Here is a 21,215-nt window from a genome sequence, read left to right on the forward strand (position 1 = left end):
TCACCGATACAATAAGGAGAAGTTGATTGTCATCGCTTGTTTGGCAATTATAACTTGTTTATCAGTGAGTGAATGAAATTATTATTGCATCCATGATCAATTGAGTGAACCATTTCTGAAGTTATTTCTTGGCTAGAGTTTATTTATTATTGTTTCATTTTTAGTAAATTATTAGTTAGGCCTTTTTATTTGATTTGTTTAGTTATTCATATTTTTATAAAAATCCCTCCATACTTTGAACTTGAGGAAAAACGAATTTCCCTAGTCCCTGTGGATTCGACCATACTTATCACTGTATACAAAATTTATACTTTATTTGAATAAGTATTTATTATTGTACAGACTCGACAACCTGTCAATTTTTGGTGCCGTTATCGGGGACTAGCGTTAGTTAATTTGTTTTCTTTTTTAGTTCATTTTATTTTTTATTTTTTTGGTATTTTTTCTATTTTATGCCATGTTCATCTTGTACAGGTGAATTAATTTTCTATCTTGAGATAGAGAAGACTAAGCATAGTGCCACCTCGAGTGATTCTGATCAAGAAAACATTGAAATGGCTAATGCTCGAACATTAAGGAGTTGGCTGCTCCAAATTTAAATCAGCAGCCATTATGCATTACCTTTCCAAATTTAGATAATAATAGCCCTTTTGAATTAAAGTCTAGTCTAATTCACCTTTTACTTTCTTTTCATAGTTTTTTAGGTGAGGAGCCCTACAAGCATAGTTATTAAACACGGTCCGACCCGGCGGTTCGACCAGTCAACTCGGTGAATCGGCCATTGAACCGGGCCGGTTCGCTAATTAGATCGTTTCTGCAAGTGAACCATTGACTTTTCAACGGACCGGCGGTTCAACCGGATTAAACCTTTGCGAATCTTTCCAAACCTTTGCTTGGATTCAAACCCCAGACCTGTGTATAAGTTTATGACATACTCACCAGCAGACCATTTTGCCACATGTTAGTTAATCACCATTCTTACACTATATGAACGTTTTGTCAATTTTATCTCTATTTTTTTATTTCTCCAAAACAAATTTATTTGGAATCTTTTAATAAAAACTTATGACTCCTATATTTTATAAATTATAAAATTGATTTCAAAAATAACATATTACATAATTTATTTTAAAGACAAATTTTGTTTTTAATAATTTTTTGTACTTAAAATTCGTAAGTAACCTAGATAATTACACTAAACATATAAAATTTTACACTTGAAGTTTGGTGGATTACTAATTAAATTTATGTTTTGCTGACTCTTATATGAATTAAATATTCTATAGCAAATTAAATTAAATTAACATTTGTTATGACATTGTTTATTACAATTTATATCATATATCCTATATCAAAAATTATAAGACATAATATTTAAATATATTTAGTGGCCCACTGGTTCAACCACTTACCCACCGCTTGAACCAGTGACCTGTTGACCCACCTCCTTCACCCGTCTCCTTTCCGGGCCGAGTTTAATAACTATGCCTACAAACACTTGCAGGAATTTGGTGTAGTATGTACAAGTTTGTAGCCCCTGGGGATTACTGAGGAGCAGATAAAAATGCGAGCATTTCCCTTTTCCCTCAAGGATGCAGCAAAAGATTGGTTGTACTATCTGCTACCAGGTAGTATAACAACTTGGAAACAGTTAAAGAAGAAATTTTTGAAAAAATATTTTCATGTATCCAGAGCTGCTAGTCTGAGAAAAGAAATATGTGGCATTACACAGCATCTGAGGGAGTCTCTCTATGACTACTGGGACAAATTCAAGAAGTTGTGTACTAGATGCCCCTAACACCAAATTAGCGAGCAGCGCCTGATTCAATATTTCTATGAATGTTTGTAATATACAGATAGAAATCTTATAGATGCTGCCAGTGGAGGTGCTTTGGAGAATAAGAGCCCTCAAAAAACTTGGGAATTGATCGAAAGAATGGAAGAAAATTCTCAATAATTTGGCACAAGAGAGGATGTTCATACTCGTCGAGTAAATGAGGTAAATGTGTCATCAATTCAATAACAATTATCTAAATTAACTTCAGTTATTCGACAGTTGGTTGTAGGAAATTTGCAACAGACCAAAGCATGTGATATTTGTAAGGACACGACTCACCCTACAGATTGGTGTCTAGTATTACAAGATGAAAGAGTTAAACAGATAAATATGGCTAGTCACATACCCGTGCCAAGAGAGCAATATGATCCACACTCCAACACCAATAACCTAGGTTGGAGGGATCATCCGAATCTCAACTATGGAGGAAACAGACAGTAAAATTTCATACCAAATAGATAGCAAGGGTACCAACAAAAGTACCAATCCTAACCGCAACCTTCTTTTTCCGATTCGGTCCTTCTTTGGAAGAACTGATGAAACTATTAACTGAAAGCATTGTTCGGCATCAGCAAAAGACGGACTCTGACATACAGGAGATACAGAATCAAATAAATCGGATGGCGATATTGATTAACCATCTAGGATCCAAAGGTCAAGGAAAACTGTCATCTCAACCCGAAGTGAACCCAAAGAATATAAGTGTCATGACTTTGAGGAGTGGAAGAGAAGTTGAGAGACCCGAACTCGTGATTTCAAAAGATAAGAATAAAGAACGGATCGAAAATGAGTTTCAAGAGGAAGGAATGAGAAGCGCGAATCCAAAGGTAATTCCTGATTCTATAATTAAAGTTAAAACTAACCCACCGTCTTTTCTGAGCAGGTTAGAGAAACCAAAGAAACAAAATAAGGAAAAGGAGATTCTAGAGGTTTTTCGAAAGGTGGCAATCAATATCCCTTTGTTGGACGTGATCAAGCAAGTGCTAAAATATACTAAATTCTTAAAGAACTTGTGCATCAACAAGAAGAAATTGAGAGGGAATGAGCAAATTGTGGTAGGTGAGAATGTCTCAGCAATTTTACAAAGAAAACTACCACCTAAATGCGGGGATCCAAGTATGTTTACTATCCCCTGTAAGATTGGACATTCTAAAATTAAAAATGCCATACTAGATTTAGGAGTTTCTATTAACGTGATACCTAAATCAATTTATGATTCCCTAAATTTAGAACCTTTGAAAGAAATAGGGATAATAATTCAATTGACTGATCGTACATTTGTTTATCCGGATGGGGTAATTGAGGATGTTTCAGTGCAAGTAGATAGATTAATTTTTCCTGCTGACTTTTTATGTGCTTTACATAGATAATAGAAGTGGTCCAAATCCATCACCCATTATATTAGAATGGCCATTCTTGAGTACTACCTAAACTAAGGTTGATGTTAGTAAGGGTACTCTCACAATAGAATTTGATGGAGAAATAATCCACTTTAATATTTTTGATACAATAAAATATCCTATTAACTCTCATTCTGTGTTTGCCATTTATGCTACTAATTCCTCTATGCAAGAGTTTTCTGAGTTTGATTGTAGGGGTCAATTCAAAATTACTGTGAACAAGTATCATGAGATGAAAGCAATTTATGAGGTGAAAATGAGTAGAAAATTAAAGAAGATGGTTGCACTCGATAGCTATTTGGATCCTGAAAAAATGTCACCGATTGCAAGAAAATTTGAATTACATCCAAATTGAAAAGTGATGCTTAACGTCTAACCAAAGACGTTAAAGAAAGGCGCTTATTGGGAGGCAACCTAATTTATTTTAGTTATTTGTTAAATTCTATTATTTGTTTCAATATGTTTCTCTTAGATTTTTCACAATTTTTTTGGTTTAATTTTCTGTTTTTGATGATTAGTAGACGTCCTCCCGACATGACGTGCCCCCGTCAACAGGGCACGTGGTAACTTTTAATTCAACCAGTTATTATCAAAAGGGTTCCTACCATCATGACGTGCCCACACCAACTCACTTGGAGAGTTCTTATTTGGATTTTAGAGTAGACTAACCGACTTGACATGCCCGCATCAACTGGGCACTTGGTAACTTTTAATTCAACGAGTTCATTGTCAGAAGGGTTTCTACCATCATGATGTGCCCACATTGTGTCCTAGGGAAGGATAAAAAAATATTTTACTGAAACTCTTTCCTATTTCTATTTTTCTTTTTCTTTCTTTCTTTTTCTTTTTTCTTCTTTTTCTTCTTTCTTTCTTTCTCCTTTCTTTCTTTCTTCCTTCTTTTCCTTTTCTTTCTTCTCCCCAAACCACGGCCCACCGCATGCCGACCATCTCTCTCTTTCTCATTGCACAAGCTGTCATCCAGCAAGAAGAAAACAAAGCTCGCTGTTCTACCATTTACCTCAACTCCGATTAACTTTTGAAGGATTTATGTTGCTAATTGGATGGGTTGAGGCTATCTCAATTGGACTGAATTGCTATTGCTGATTGCTTGTTGGGTGAATTCACTTTGCCGTTTGCCCGCCATTGGAAGTTCACTGCACCATTTTCCAATAGGTTTCTGCCTCACAACATCAACAAGGAGCTACTCTGTCTTGACACTTTGCTATGCCGTAGCCGAAACAACTCCAACTATTGCATGTAAATGGCTAAAACAAAGGCACCCCCTAAGTCTAAGACCACTACATAGGGCCTGTTTGGAACCTGAGTTTTTTGGGAGTTTGTCTAAAACTTTACTGTAGTACACTGTAGAAGTTTTTGAAAAAATTTTGTAGAAATTTTTGTAAGGTGAAAAACTTTTTTGTAGAAGTTTTTGTAAGTGGAAATCTTTTTTTTTCCTTTTCTTTTTTTTTCTTTCTTTTTCTCTTTCTCTTTCTTTTTCTTTTTCTTTCTTTCCTTTTTCTTTTCTTTCCTATCTTCTTCTTCTTCATCCCAGCAGCAACGCAGACGGAGCAGCAACGCGACGCAGCAACGCAGCCTCCCATCAGCCCAGCAGCCTGCTCCACCCCCAACTCCACCTCCTGCACCACCACCTGCTCCTCCACCAGCACCCCCCCAACGCCACCACCAGCACCACCACCATACCTGCACCTCCTCCAACTCTAGCACCACCATCGGCTCCTCCACCAGCACCTCCTCCAACGCCACCTCTCGCCACCCCTCTCCTCCCTTTCCCCTTCTCCTCCCCTTTGCCCTTCCCCCTCCCTCTTCCCTTGCCCGGCAGTCGAGCCCCACCTCCTCCACAAGCCAGTCAATTTTTTTTTTTTTGCAATTTTCAGCCTTCCCCTCTCCTCCCCCTCCCCGCAATCTGGTGCATGGAAAAATCCCCCTCCCCGGCGCTGTCTAGGGCACCACTTCTGTGAGCTCAAAAACGAGGAACAGTCCAAGTGTATAGGGCACCGCTTTTGTCGGGCAAAGTGTTTTGGAGTTTCAAAACAAGATGTGGCAAAACAACATCGTTTTGCTAAAAGTTTAACAAGCCAACCGTGAGTTTTTTGGAAGTTTTTTGGATTCCTGTAGCAAAAGTTGTATAAAAACTAGTAGCAAACAAACTTGCTCAAAAACTTGGGTTCCAAACACCCCCATAGGCTGTCGAGTTGAAACATCTGCATGGGCGAGTTCACTAAATGGATAGCTGGTTGGCCAATGTCGAGCTCCACATATCATTTGTCCCTCACCCGTAGCTGTCCACGATCCCCTCTCCATCTTCAAGGAAGTTTCATTGTTCATTTACTTTTCTTTTATTCTTTATTTCTTTCATTGAGGACAATGTAATATTTAGGTACCGGAGGGTAGTATATTAGAAAAGTGCAAATGTAGGTATTTTTGTTGAAATTTTTTTGTTCATTTTTTTTCGAATTTTATTCAATTTTTGCCTATCTTTGTGCATATTTGTGGTTGTTCCTGATAAACGATGGTTAGATGTTTCAAAATTTTCTATTGCTAAGATTTTATACTCTAAGGTGTTAAGTATGACATAGTTAAATATAAAGATGTCTCTTTGGTGAATATTTGGAATTTTGCGACTTTTGTGCTTTTTGATTAACTTCTCTAAGTATTGTAATTATTTGTCTAGTATTTTTTGTACAAATTGGTTCAACTATTAATCTTAGTTCTCTATGTTTAAGAAATGAAGGGGGCTTGTGTGGTCTTTAATTTTATTTTTGGTGCTTATTTGAATCATGTTTAGCTATACTCCACCAGATATCGTTGCCTAGCAACCGGAAGTTTTCACCACAAGTGTCGACTTCGCGTCAAAAAGTGACGATAACTATGAGTATGTGGTCCTTTAGCGATAAAAGTTGAGTAACCGGGCTCTGTCACTTGGTAGATGTCAGAATTCGCATCAAAAGACTTGAATGGCTAAGAACTAATCTTTTTTTCCCCTAAAAAAAAGAAAAAAATGAGAGCTCAAGTATGGAGATATTTAAAAAAAAAAAAGGATGAGCTAATAGTGAAAAATATGCAAGTGTGTGAATAATTGTGTTAGCCTGCTGATCCATGAAGTTTAATATTGAGATTTTGCTTAATAGTTGAACTGTTTGTTGAAAAATGCTGGTTGAATATTTTATATTCTTAGATTAGTTAGTTATCAATTGGAAGAGTTCTTGATCTTGAAAGCTAACTGGAGAGATATTTCTTGAAAATTAGTCATTAATGCTTGACATGTGTATTTTAATTGTATATTGGCAATAGAAGATTTGACCAATAGCCATTGTTTAAATTTGATTGCTTGATATGTTGTTCTCACGCTTGAAGACAAGCATGGTTTAGGTGTGGGGGAAATTGATAGGTTGAACTTTGTCATTAAATTTATGATTGATTTCCCATTTATTCTAGCCAAATATTGTTTTAATTGTCGGATTCTATTTATATTTGGTTAATTGTACTAATTGTAGAGGGGTAGAGCAAAAGTTGCTAAAAATAGGTGATTTTTTGCAAATTGGTTGTCAAGGCCAAGGGATTTGGGATTCACACATTCGGGGCCTGTTTCCAAGTTGAATTCAAACCTTGGGCAGCTTTAGACGAAGATTTGGAAGATTTGAATTTTCATTATTAGTTTTATGGTTGAATTAGGAAACTTGGAATATTTACTTTTGTGGTTTATTTTTCTATTTGAGAGACTAGTTGTTATTTAGTAGTAGACTTCAATTAGGAAGTAAGAAAAGAGGAAAAGACAGAATCCCGTGTGATGAAGACTTCGGCCAATAACAAATTGGAGGGGCGACTCTTTGGTGCTTGATGATACGACCATCGTTTGTCTTTTTCTTTTCCTTCTTGTCTTTCATTAACTTTGGAGAAACCATAAGCAATAATTATCGATTAAGTCTTGCGGAATTCTTCTATGATGAGTAGCTAAATCTCTCTTTTCTAGTCAAGGAACAACGGAGGATGTGGTTCATCTAAAATTGTGAGATCAAATTGATTATTTTTATTTCTTTTATTCACTGGTATTCGTATGTTCTTTGATTTAATTTTTTATGATTATTATTTTGTTTGAATATCAAGGGTGCCCGATATTTAATTAATCTAATAATCTAAAACCAGTTAGGGTAGCTAAATCCGTAATTGTTTAATTGCTTTAAATTAGTGGTGACTGGCATGATTGAGTTTGTATCAAAGGAACGTATGAGCTAATTTAAAATAACCCTTCTTAGCATGTTATTTGGTTAGAACAGACTTTTCTAATTCTTAAGACAATTGAAAAATTAAACTCTACGGTCGTACCTAGAGTTACTTCTTGATTAGGGAAGTGATTAACGATCGTACCTTGATCACCGATACAATAAGGAGAAGTTGATTGTCATCGCTTGTTTGACAATTATAACTTATTTATTAGTGAGTGAATGAAATTATTATTGCATCCATGATCAATTGAGTGAACCATTTTCGAAATTATTTCTTGGCTGGAGTTTATTTATTATTGTTTCATTTTTAGTAAATTATTAGTTAGGCCTTTTTATTTGATTTGTTTAGTTATTCATATTTTTATAAAAATCCCTCCATACTTTGAACTTGAGGAGAAACGAATTTCCCTAGTTCCTATGGATTCGACCATACTTATCACTGTATACAAAATTTATACTTTAATTGAACAAGTGTTTATTATTGTACAGACTTGACAACCTGTCACTTTTTGATAACATGAGTGATTTTTGTAATTTTTAATTTGTGAATTGGGGCTCTAAATTTTGTACATTCATTATACTCCTCAATAGTAAAATTTTATTCTTGATTTGCTCCCCAAATTTATTCATAATTTAACACATTAGTCCTGCTCTAGCTAGTTGAAAAATTAATTAGTATTCATTTGATCACCTATACTTAGTTATATCTTGAATCCTTGATCAATGATTTAAGGAACAAATAAAAAGAGATTAATTTAAACCAGAATGCAATTTAGACTGTATAATGATTAGTGATAATTTACAAACTTATAATTGACAATGATTAATAAGTAACATTAGTTGCAAACTTACAAATTACAATGATTTGTGATAAGTGATATTAGTTACAAATTTATAATTTACAATAATTAGTGATAAGTGACTAAGTTACAAACTTATAATTTATTTAAAGTCAAAATGCAACTTACTTACTTACCTATGTTATTGTGTAGTTGTATACACAATATCGCTTATTCACTTATAAATTACAAATTATGTAATGCATTACACTTACATTTATTCTTATTTCTCATATAGCTTTTTTTTTTTTGGAAAATTTGCAAATGACTTAATTGCTTTAATGATGAAAGCCAATGCACTAATATGTCAACATGCAATTCATATGTATTCACTTAGACTATTTAGTTGTCTTGTCTATGCTTAAAGCCTTAAGATTAGTGAATAGAGAATATAAATTTACATGTTAAATATGTAATGTAATTTTAGAGCACACTAATACTTGCAAGTTACAAGTTACGCATTCAAATATTCAATAATTCAAACATGAATGATGTACCAAACTACCAATATCTAAATTCTAATTACTAATTATGTTTATTGTTTAATATTTAATATTTAGTATTATACCTATACTTATTAATTATTATCTAATTCTAGTCATGTATAAAAGGAAAAATATTATAGTTATGTTATGTATTGTTATATATTCGTATTATTATAATCATATAACAAATACTAAAATGGTATATTATACATCATTATATATTATTGTTATTATAAGTACATGATAATACTATATACTAGCTATTATTAATAGCATTTACCTATATATTATATAATTTTATAAACTAATTTGGTATTCGAATGTGATAATACGGTACCTGTTTCGTTTTACCAAATTTAAATTCGAAATCGGTTGTTATCAAATTAATAATTTTATTACCTATTTTATACCACATTAGAATTCGATGGATTTGATAAATATCGCTTTTGTATTAAATTCCTAAATATATGATTTTAAATTACCAAATTCAATTTAAAATCGAGTACAAATTCAGTACTTACCGAATTTGCTTACCTCTAGATCAAGTCTAAAGAATATGCTAACCGAAGGGACCACCCATGGTTAAATAAGCACACCTCTTACGTTTCAGTCGTACAAGCGTCTCATAAGAAAACAATGGGCCATTCTAATTATTATCGGATGTGTACACCTCTTATCTTTCAATCGTTCAAGCATTCCATAAAAAGAAAGGGCAAAAAACTTGTGTAGTACGACCTTACCCATAAATGGAGTGGTTTCATATTTCGGTCATCTTTTGGTGAGAGATGTCACCGAAGGGACCACTTGATTTGTTGCAACATGAGGGTTAATTCTACTTTGTCCTTTTAAACAATATGTGGAATCTTATTTTAGTTTTTAAACTTTAAAATAGGACATTTAAATCCACAAATTGTGAAATCTGTTCTAATTAAGTAAAATAATTGACGGAATCCAAAACCCCGTCAGTGTGTTTGGAGTGTGGGAAACACGTGCTTTCAATATGGTAATTAAGTATTGAAAACCAAAATGACGAAGACATGAATGTAATTTCACCCTAAAATATTCATCAAACAAATGAAAAAAAAAGAGCAAACTACAATTTCTTGCCTTTTCTTTCAATATTGTTTCAATCAATAAAACTTTCAAGGCCATCGCAACCTCCGTCTTAGAAGATCTTGTACCAACAAATCCAAAAAAAAAAAAAAAAAAATTTCAAACCTTCAAGTTGGATTTTTGTTAACTTGCTCCTTTTGTCCTACACTTTAAATAACTTGCATAAGAGAACATGCGTTGCACGTTGTACGCATACTTTTTGTGATACTTAGTTACAAAGTCTTTTACTCGTGATTAGTAAAAATAAAGGAGATATTAAGTAATTACAGTGCTGTATTAAGACTAATCTTCTCTTTCAATAAAACATATAGAAATGATAATACCTAATACATCTAGAATGAAAGTTAATATCCTTAAAAATACACCCAAAAGACATCTAGATTGAAAGTTTTTAATATACAAAGTAAATTCGTCAAAAATACCCATAAAATACTTAATTCATACGCAACCTACTGTATTTAATTGTCTATAACACATTGACGCGTGATAGATGTGCTAATATCCAATCTTCATGGGACCAAAAGTTCACACTATTAGGAGTTGAATGAGTGACATGAAATAAAAGTTATGCCCGAGTGGAATAGAACAATGACCCTGTAAATATTCTGTGGAAACATTAAAATGTACGTACTCGAATTGCAAAAGCTTAATTGGATTAATATCTTCATTTTGACACACAACATAATTAAGTTAATAATCTCGAATATGACTGAGCAAGCCATTTTTTTTTTTTTTGCAAACTCCATAGAGAGAGAGATGTCAGCCCTATGTTTTATTAATAAATTTGAAATTCGGAGGGGATATATACCTATATACCTACCCTCCAACAAGACTGAGCAAGACAATTACCAATACAAGGTTTATGCACTTATTTCACATCAATACAATGTGTGGTACACACTAAACAATAATACAGCACAAATCGACCAAGTATATAAGGACACCAAGCTCGGAATTGGTGTCCAGCACTTATTTAAGGAAGCTAATGAAATACCATCAACACGGAGTACAGAAGAAACAAGAACTAGGCAGTCACAAGTGCAGCTACAAGAGCAAGGCCATAATTCAGTGACACTGAGATTAGCAATACAGGAGCGAAAGGTCACTTCTCAACTCGGAATTGGGATCATATGCACTGGGAATTTTCAACACCAGGCTCAAGGGTGGGCGCTACATGAGAGAAGTTCCGGGAATCTTCTCATTGATCAATTACAAGCTGTCAAATTACTGCTTAGTAAAGCTGCTGTATACCAGTTCGAGAATATTCAGGTGCAGTTGGACAACAAGCGACTCTTTCATCTAATTCAGAGTGCCAAAACGCTGGACATGCGCGTCACAACACTGCTAGAGGATATTCTCAATTTGAAGGCCTTGTTTCGAATGTGCTCTTTTTGTCTAGTTGATGGAGATAATAATCATTTAACTAACAGGATTAGCGCTTATGCGTTGAATATCATTCAAGATGAGGAATTTGTGATTCCTTAGTGCCATAGTGCACTAGTTGTATTTAGTTATCAAGCCTTTGCTTGAATTGTATAGTTTATTTCATGATATAAAATCACTTATCGTTTCGACAAAAAAAAATATATATATATAAGGACACCAAGCAACTCAGCTATTTCAAGCAAGCTGTTGGCAAATTCTTGAGATTTAGAGAGCATATGGTTTGCCTTCCTGATCAAACGACTCAAACAACCCACCTATTTCAATCAAATTGTTGGCAAATTCTCGAGGTTTAGAAAACTGAACCATATGGTCTGCCCCTCGGATTTGCCTCACCACTTGTGGAGGAGTCCTCGCTATCATAAGCCTTTGCGCTTCAGGAGTAATTAGCTTATCCTCCAAGTCAATAACATAGGCTCGAGGAACTGATCCATACCTCTCTTTTGTAACCCGAATTTGTCTATTTACCACATCTCCATAGAAGAACTGAGTTAATCTTAAAGAATAATTTGCAAGTTTCAGATCCTGTTGAAATTATTAGACATTAAATTGCAGTGGAAGGAAAATATAAAATTGACCTCAAAGGTGCCCATAGACCAAACCGTACATATTTAGTGCAGATTCTTAAAATAAAAAGTAATGTTAAGCAGAAAGTATTTTCACAAGCACATACATGCAAATTTCTTAGCATAACTACATATATATATCCAATTCCTTCAAGTTTCATAAAGAAGTCAAAGGAAAAATGCTTGAAGGAGCTTTTGACTATTAAAAAATTTAAAGCCAATTAGAACGTGATGATATGACTTCTTTAGAGCATGATCCTATTTTCGTTTCTGTTTGCTTTAGCACAAGCTGTAACTAATAACGAATAGCTTCTTCTTTTGTACAATAACCAATAGCTTCAATCCACACATTTTCCCTTGTATGATAACTACTTTCCTTGTCTAATAAACCAACGAGGAATAAAAGTTAGAAATATTATAACTCATTATTTTCTCAAAGGTAAATAGTTGTTTTAAAATAACTTATTTATCTGAACTTTATGTTTTGAAATTGTGAAATTTATATAATAAGGCTACAAAAGGAAATGAGATTCCATAAATGACTTTGTCGTAAAGTTCCTTAATATGCTAGTTGACTTCTTAGATGGATTCCTTTTCTTGACTTCTCATTCCAAAAAGTACATCTAATTAACCAGACGTCGAATGTGTAACACACTAACACTTTCTTTTTTTATGACTTTGCTTTTTTTTTTTTCCTATTTGGATAATTATTTTTCCTATACAACTCTCTTGACATCCCCTTTTCCTTTCCCCTTATAAAGTTTAGCATTTTCATTGGATAAAAAGATTATTTTCACTTCCTATCCTTGAATGCAACGTCAAAGATTGCCATATTAGTTCCATCATGTATGGTTGAATATTGACTTAGTTACCTCTGGCGGAGAATTCTGGTAGAGCAGGGTTGCTGCAAAGTGGGGCCCAATGAGCACAATTCTTATAGGATCTCCAATAACGAAACTGTCATCTAGTTGATCTGGCCGTGGAAGCAGCTAGAGCAAAGCACAAAACAATAGTAGTCAAAAACGAGAATTGAAATGCGGGTGACTGTTGGAGATCATATGAAGCTAATGCAAAAAATAGCACGAGGCAGCGACAAACAATAGAAATAATAACTCATAGAAACACAAATATGTTTGCAGTTTGATGAAAGAAAATTCTGAATAAAGAATTCCACCATTTGGAACGAGAGATTTGAAGAAGAATTTGAATTTTTCTCAAGTTTCAATCATTGTTTAGATTTTGTAAAAGATATTTGACTTTAAAAATTATCAAATATTCTTGTGTTTCACATTTATTAGTGTAATTAGTTAATTAAAAGCAAAAATGTCTCTTAAAAAATTCAAATAACTTGAGCGACTGATTCGGGTGAATTTTAACTTTTTCATCAAATTTTTCAATCTAAATCAAGCCTAAAATCAATTAGCTTTAACGATGACCTATATAATAAACAAATACCTTGTTAGTGTCCTCTAGTGTAAAGTTAGGCCCCACCATGAAGGCTGAAGCAAAAACGCCACCAAGAACCTTTTCTGGAAACCTTTCCATGACCCAGGAAACACCATAACCACCATAGCTGTGGCCAACGAGGACTACCTTATCCTCAGGAGATAAAGACTTCATGTATTCGGATAGAGGTTTATGGTATTCATCAAAGGTGTGCACTCTTTCGAGTGGCACTTGATTTCTCCCAGAATAGGCTAAATCCAAAGCCGTGACATTGTGGCCCTTTTGCTCCAGCAAAGTCGCCAACTTATACCAACACCATGCCCCATGACCGCTACCATGAATCAACAGAAAGTGTAATGCAGAGGAAGAGGGAGAATAAGCCAAGAATACTATGACAATGCCAACTAGAAATCTATTGAAAGCAGCCATTTTTGTTTCCTTTTTGAGGTGTCTTATTCGTGTACTTATATACTAGTCTTGAGAGGTTGAGAAAAGATCTTGTGAGCTAGATCAGTACGCGATAAGTTTGGTCAATATGCTGGCTGCTATAGTTTAATATGCAGGTTGCTACGAACTTAGTTTAGTAGTATATCTTGTACGAACTTAGTTTAGCAGAATATACGCCGTTTCTAGGGCATTTCATTCGCGCAGCCGTTGCATTGATAGAGTGAACGAAGAGTACGCACAACAGCATAAATTATACACCAGCAAAGAGCTATTTAAGTACGAAGAAAGCTGACAAGTTACTGAGAGGACCACGGCTCCAATTGTTGTCAGACAAACCGTTTGGACCGGTTTTGTTCACGACACACGTATTATAATCTCATTTATTCAAATTGTAATTCATTTTCAATAACGTGTAAAATAGAATAACATTTTGTAAATATCACGTATGATGTTAAAATCAAAATATAAGATGCTCCGTCAACTCCTTTAAGTTTCAGCCTTGCGAGTTTCAGCCTTGCGACCATGTTGTATTGGAACCCAAAAATTTTGAACCCTACATAGTTTTTGGATTAAATTATTGCCGTCAACCTTTGGGTATTGTCGTTATCTGCAACTATCCCTGCCCCATTTCCATATAAAGAAAGCTGCCCCATTTCCATATAAAGACAGAAATATTTTATGTCGGTTGGAAGCATGACCCCAAATTTGAAAACCGGATGTTTATTGGAGCGGAACGCAGAGAGAATGTGGGGTGGGGCCGAGTTAATAAACTACTCCATTGAGCAGCGGGTCGCACTTAGGACGTATAATATAGTATAGAGATGTAATAACGTAGATGATACTTCCACTTCAACTTCACATGATAGGGCTGCGTCCACGGCCTCCCTCTTTTTTTTTTTTTTTTTTTTGAAGGAAAGCGAAAGAGAGGAAATAATGAACAATCACCGAGGCAAATTGATGAAAGAGAAATAAATAAACAGGATAATCCTCATCTTAGTCGTCATATGTACCTAGAGAATAACCTTTTTTACTTCAAACATAAATAATTTAAGAACTTAAGAACAGCTCTTTCCTCTCGTATCAGATTTAATTTTTGTGCATTTTTTATTTCTTTATGCGTCTATGATCTTATCCCTATAACTTTTTATATACATTGATTGGGGTTGCACTAAGGGTTGCGGGAGGGGTTTCAAAGTTTTTTTTGTTGTCACATTTAAGATTTAAACCCTATATTTGGCAATTGGGGGAAGACAGGATGTAGAGAAGAGAGGGAAAGTCAAAGTAAAAGGTTACATTTGCTTTCTTATTATTGGTACACAAGGTTTGACAAGTGTTTTATTGCTCAAAAAATATTTTTCCGCTAAACCATTACACTTGATTTTTTTTTCAAACGTACATTATTTACTTTCTTATTATAACTTGTCGTAGTAACTTTGTTTCTTTTCAATTTTACCCATTCCAAAGTAGAATTTCACATACTAATTGAATCCCTAAATTCTTAGTTAATTTTAATGGAATATTCCACTATCTAATTATTTAATTAAGACAAAATTTGAAACTTTCGTTGCACTAAGATACAAAAAACGATTGGGAGAATTATGAATATAGGAATGAAAAGTTTGGAAATTCAAAAGCAAGATTTAAGCTTTTTAAAATTCATTTTGGGGAATTGTCCACTTTTTATTAATTGTAAATGATTGGAGTGTTTGTGCCAAAACGAATAACCAACGCCCCTAATAATTTGACAACTCAAAAGTCAATTGCAACTTGCCGATATCAATTTTATCTAAAATGGGGCGAAATACGGTTATTTTGACAAGAAACGATGACAGCACTACCAATAAAATAAAAATTTAACAAAATTTATACCAAAATATTTGATTAAGATATTAGATCACGAATCTAACATCAAATTTTCATGAAAATGGGTAGAGAGCTGTCAATTGGGTGAAGACCCGAATTGCGACCCACCCAACCACCATTATAAACTTGCAAAACATATCTAAATTCAGCATTTACACCAAAATGTTCGACTTAGTCAGTTAATTACAAATCTATCATCATTTTTGTACGAAGATTGCCGGAGATCCGCCAATCTGGTGGAGACTAAGGTGGCACTGCCACCACTGCAACCTACAAAAATAGATGCAAAACCACTGTTCAGCCAAAATAGTAGGTCGCAAAGCTACTATTTTATCTAGGCGATGTGGCCAAAGAGACACCAATTGATGGAAAGACCTAAAGGTGGCATAATTAATATAATCCACCTTCAAATTTTGTCCAAATCTCATACAATTTATGCCAAAATTTTTGACTCAGTAAGTAGATAATTGGGCAAAAAATCTAAATGGCCCTCAAACTATTTAGTTTGAGCAATTTTTAACCCTCCAACAATTAAGCGTCTAATTTTACCCCCCCTCCCCCCAACTCATAAAAGGTGGTTAAGTTTCACACCTTTTCACCCGGATTAGTTGGTTAAACAGCTAGTATGAGCAGCAAATGCCATGCACAGGCCAAATTTCAAGGGCTTTTTGTCCAAGCAGCCACAAACCCGATCCATGACCCCTTTTTCTTTTAGAAAATGATTTCTTTACAGGTCAAGTAATTCACAGACCAAATTCTATCACCAGGTCCATCCACCCTCTCCCTCCTTCAGTTCTTTTCTCAGCCATGCTTTTTTCTCGCCCAACCAATATATTGGTGAACACCCCTCACAATCTAATTTCTTTTTTTAACATGTCTAAAATAAATGATATTTGGCCGAAACCAAAAATCAGGCTTTCAAACCTATCAACGGCTTGGTGGCCATACCATTAGGCCTGTCAACGGGTCGGGTCTAGACCCGGATCCGGACCGGATCCGTGAAATTATTGTGGGTATGGGTAGGGATTTAATTCCGTTTCCCGGATCCGGATCCGGATCCGTTTTGTCAAACAAAAAAACGGGTCGGATACGGAATATAGTATTCCGACCCGTATTAGACCCGGATCCGGATATAAATGAATTAATAATTTAAAATATATATATTTATAAATATAATTTGATTAGGGTGATGTATTTTAATAAAGTTAATTTGATTTCTTTTCTTATTTGGTTTTTTCTTTGCATTAGGTAGAAATTAGTTTACAAATATATTTTTTTCTCATTTTTATTAGAAATTATAAATTTTGGTAAATTTGTTCGGATAGACCCGGATCCGGATCCGGGACCCGCCGGATCCGGATCCGGAACATAGAATAAAAGACCCGTCGGGTAAACGGGTCGGATCCGGATCCGGCACAGTAATTCGGGTCCGGGTCCGGAATAATGAATTCCGGCCCGGACCCGGCCCGTTGACAGCCCTACATACCATCATCGACCATTGTCTAAAACAGTCTTGCATAGTTAGATCTAGTCTGTTAGGCTATATGTCGGCAGATTGTGCATTACTTAGTTATCAATGGACTGAAACTCCAAAGTGACTGAAAATTATATCTAGGGCGCTTGAAACAGGAGTATGGATGTTCTACGTTTTCTTGTCAAAGATGGAAGAAGAATTGGTGGAGAGCCAGCCATCGATGGCTACAAAGAATTTGTTGATTTGTGTCCGTTTGCTTGGTTCTAGTCATGGTGGGTTTTATGTGTTTGTGAAAATGTGTGAGAGAGATTTTGTGAAGCAAGAGCTTTTTTTGTGCTTAGAGAGGACTGAGTAGTGACAATTGCCCCATCAAATTGCCTCTTTGAAACCTTAGTTATCCTTTGAAGGATATAAACTTTCTCGGTTGCATTTGTAGAATTCTCCTCCTCCACCTCCCTTACATTGAATGATGGCGCTTATTCAAAGTTACTCTTTTTTTTTCCTGAAAAAATACATAAGGAAGATTAGAAGAGCCTAGATTTTTATTTCTTAGGGTTTTGTTCAACAATTTGTGATTGTGCAGATAAAAAATCGCTTAAAATTTGGTTTGCACATTGCATTTGTTGCTCTTACTGGCTACTTAACCGGCTAGTCTGGGTAAAGGTTGTGAAGTTTGAGGGCCATCCAAATTTTTTGCCCTAGATGATTAATATGAAATCATTTTTGCTTGAGAGATGGCTGGAAAGCCACCATTTAGTCAAATAGCCGAAGTGGCTGTCTACCTCCCACCTCTACCATTGTTTCTACATTTTGTTCGGTAGATGCAAATGAATAGAAGAGAGTGTACTTCTAATGTGGCATAAAGATACAATTGTTTATATATATGAAGGATTTTTCTAGCCGGTGCCCATTCTTGTTGACACACATAACATTTACTTAATCTATCATATTTGTACAGATACTAACAATTATTATCCTCCCTTGCATTATATATATTTACTATTCACTCTTACCTATCCTCCATTGTATTTATTACTTTCTCCAATTAATCTTACATTTTAAAAAATACGACACATGAAATATATTTTAACGCATGCTCTATAGGCACTCGTTAGACAGACCCTCCAATGAATAGTAACCAATTGTTTAGGAATATTTAATTCCTAATTTTGCAAACCACTTGTGAATTTTCAATGTTCATTTTACCATATTCCTAATTTTCCCCATACATTTCACCCAGCACCTCCACCTTTTAAAACATTGCCTCCAATTTATGCACAAGACTGGAGGGGTAGCCCACACGATGCGCAGGAGTTTGGATTCTATTGTTGAAGATTGTTAGTAATTGTTGTTTTAAGTTTTCTGTAATTTAATTGGCTTTACACATAGGATGAGAAAATTTGGAAAACTGAAAGTATATAATATAAGAAGATGGAATCATTAGTTTATGATAGTGAAGAAGCCTTTGGCATTGGAGATGTAGAATTTTCTGTGCAGTTCAAAAGAATTTTTGAAAAATTATGTCTTTGTCATGTCATAAGTGGTTGCTTCAATTTTTTCTCTACAAATTTGGAGATGTAATGCGTAAAAATATTGTTTAACAAAAGTAGATTGTTATAATAAAAGTGAAGAAAGAATGTTGAAAGGAATTTGAGAATTGATTACCTGAGCATTGGTGAACACTAATTTTTTACAGCAACTTCCATTTTTCAGAATCGTGGTGTGTGTTTTTTTATCACTTTAATAACAGTGGTCTAAGTGGGAGTTTGAAGTTGTATCGTCGACAACTGGTGCAAGTTCTAGCTCATTTTTTTTTTTTTTTTTTGAAGACACCTGAATTTTGTTTTACGAGCTTTATAGGTGATTATAAAGAATACAAAAATGGAAAAGACAAGTTATTAAACTTTTGTGCATGGATTGAAAAATATTGAAAGGGCAAGTGGCGAGCAAGATGGTTGGGAGTTCATGAAGCAAAGGATTAATCATGACTTGTCATTACAACAGAAAAGAAAGGAAGATTATTGAAAACTGAAGAGTTAAAAATGGAACAAAATTCAACAAGAGGAAAGGAGGATCTAACAAAGACTGATCCGAAAGGTATACAAAAACGTCTTGCAATAATATGTATAATTTTGGTTATTATATAGTATGTGCTACTATAGTTTGGAACTATGGAATTTACAATTGAAGTGAACTAAGCGTATAGTATAATGGTTACCTGAATTTTGGTATGAATATGGACCTTGGCGAAATTACAAGTATTTGATCATTTGTTAGCTTTATAAAGCATTACCTGTAAGCAAGGAATTAAAGTGAAAGTATTGGATGTGGCTTATGAAAGTGGGAGACCTTAAAAGAGGAAGAAGATAGGCGTGGCATGTAGGAAAAAATTGAAGAATGAGGAAGGAAAATGGATTAGTGGGTGATTCTTTCAATTCTTCCATTTCATGTTGTATTGAAATACCGCATTTATAATAATGTCAATGCACAACCCATAATCAAATCAATTCTTTATAGTGTAACTAATGCTTATTTCTACTTAATCAGCTGAAACAGCTGATTAAAAAGCAGCTGAAACTGATTGCTCAGACATTAAAAAGCACTTCGACAATAACTAATAAAACCTCCTCCTGCTCAAGCATTTTTAAGGCTTTTAATGGGCATTTAAGGCAACACAATAAAACTAAGGCTCACATTACTTGTACCCACTGCTGAAAAGATGATTAAAGTAAATGCACATATCCAAAATGCCCATAAGCTGAAAATCATGTGAGGGCATTTACGAAACAACAACAAAGGCAACACTACCCAATCTTGTACCCAAATCTCAACTTTCACTCCAAATAATCCCACTTTCCCAAAATGCCCCATCCATATGGTTGAAATTCAAAAGCCCCCTTTTAACCAAATCTCATTCTTATATAATATAAGATATCAAAGCATAATGAAAAGCAAAGTCATTCACCATTTGGGCTAAAACGCTAAAGTCATGTATTATTGTTTAAATGGAAATACGACCCATTCAGTATAAGATGTTGATAGCTGTGGGGTGTGTACATAAAAATAATCTCTGTCTCAAATTTTAAATTTGTAAATTCCTAAATACCCCACACAAAACTACAAATATATAGGTCATGTTTGAATATAGAATATTACGGGTCAATCCCACAGAGAAGAGTGATCAATTATCGATGCTATTTGAACTCCTTTATTATTTAGACTCTCACTAATACGAGAAAGTAAATGTAAACTACAAATATATAATAAAAACGGAGAAAATCAACAGTATGCTACTCCTAGGGAATGGAATTCCTAACCACTCTTTGCTAGCAATATTACTTGGGTAATTGAACACTACAACCTCAGTTAGTTATGGCGTAATTTCCTTATCTTTGTAAAACTTACTTTCGTAGTGAATCAACTATACCTATAACTAATCTATTCCCACTCTCGTGGTTATGAAATTAGTTACAAGTTCATGAACTTTTATGAAATTACTGTAAAACAAATCACAAAGGTGCACCTCTACTTTCGTGAGTGTATTTCAAAAGTTTAGCACTTCCTTGAATTAACATTGAATTACAACTTTCATTGATAATCCAATATCTTCAAGTAATCACAACTAATGCCTAGTTAATCATGATTGTAAGAATAAAAGTGCTAAATAACTACTCAAAGTGATAGCATCAACCTCCTAAGCAAATCTGACAAACAAATCATAGCAAGTTCATCCAATCCAAGGCAAAAAACTTTAACAAAACATAAAGCAAATAAAAATACAATCCAATCTTGTATTAAAACTAACAAAGAAATCAAATACAAGAGTTAAAGTGTTAGGCGAGATCAAACCTTCGTCACTAGAGCTCAACTTCTCCAATTTCATCTCCCTTTGCTTCCTTGTTGAGCTAATACAAGAATTGAAGAACAATCCACTAATTCTAAACTAATCTTATACTAATCTAATCTAGACTAAGAAAATGAAGGATTTCTAGCTTTAGATCTACATTTTGATGGTGTTTTTCTCCCCCTCTCCCCTCCTTTTTCTCTGCAAAAATAAT

The 21,215-nt window shown here is 34.4% G+C and overlaps 1 protein-coding gene across 1 annotated transcript; it reads right to left on the bottom strand.

The window, feature by feature from the left end:
* Window positions 1-11,568: 11,568 nt before the first annotated feature.
* LOC113769744 (salicylic acid-binding protein 2-like) lies at window positions 11,569-13,802 on the bottom strand. Its single transcript, XM_027314120.1, has 3 exons — window positions 13,383-13,802; window positions 12,800-12,916; window positions 11,569-11,886 (listed from the first exon to the last, which is right to left on the bottom strand). The coding sequence occupies exons 1-3, from the start codon at window positions 13,800-13,802 to the stop codon at window positions 11,569-11,571; spliced, it is 855 nt and encodes a 284-aa protein (XP_027169921.1).
* Window positions 13,803-21,215: the final 7,413 nt, after the last annotated feature.

This window comes from Coffea eugenioides, chromosome 1, assembly GCF_003713205.1.
Source record: "Coffea eugenioides isolate CCC68of chromosome 1, Ceug_1.0, whole genome shotgun sequence".
Classification (NCBI taxonomy): Eukaryota; Viridiplantae; Streptophyta; class Magnoliopsida; order Gentianales; family Rubiaceae; genus Coffea; species Coffea eugenioides.

What these genes read in the sequence shown, in the direction of transcription:
- LOC113769744 (XM_027314120.1), bottom strand. Translation starts at nt 13,802, where the DNA reads ATGGCTGCTTTCAATAGATTTCTAGTTGGCATTGTCATAGTATTCTTG. An exon ending in CACTAGAGGACACTAACAAG is followed by an intron (nt 12,917 to 13,382) that starts GTATTTGTTTAT and finishes GCTTTGCTCTAG; the next exon opens with CTGCTTCCACGGCCAGATCA. An exon ending in ACCAGAATTCTCCGCCAGAG is followed by an intron (nt 11,887 to 12,799) that starts GTAACTAAGTCA and finishes TAATTTCAACAG; the next exon opens with GATCTGAAACTTGCAAATTA.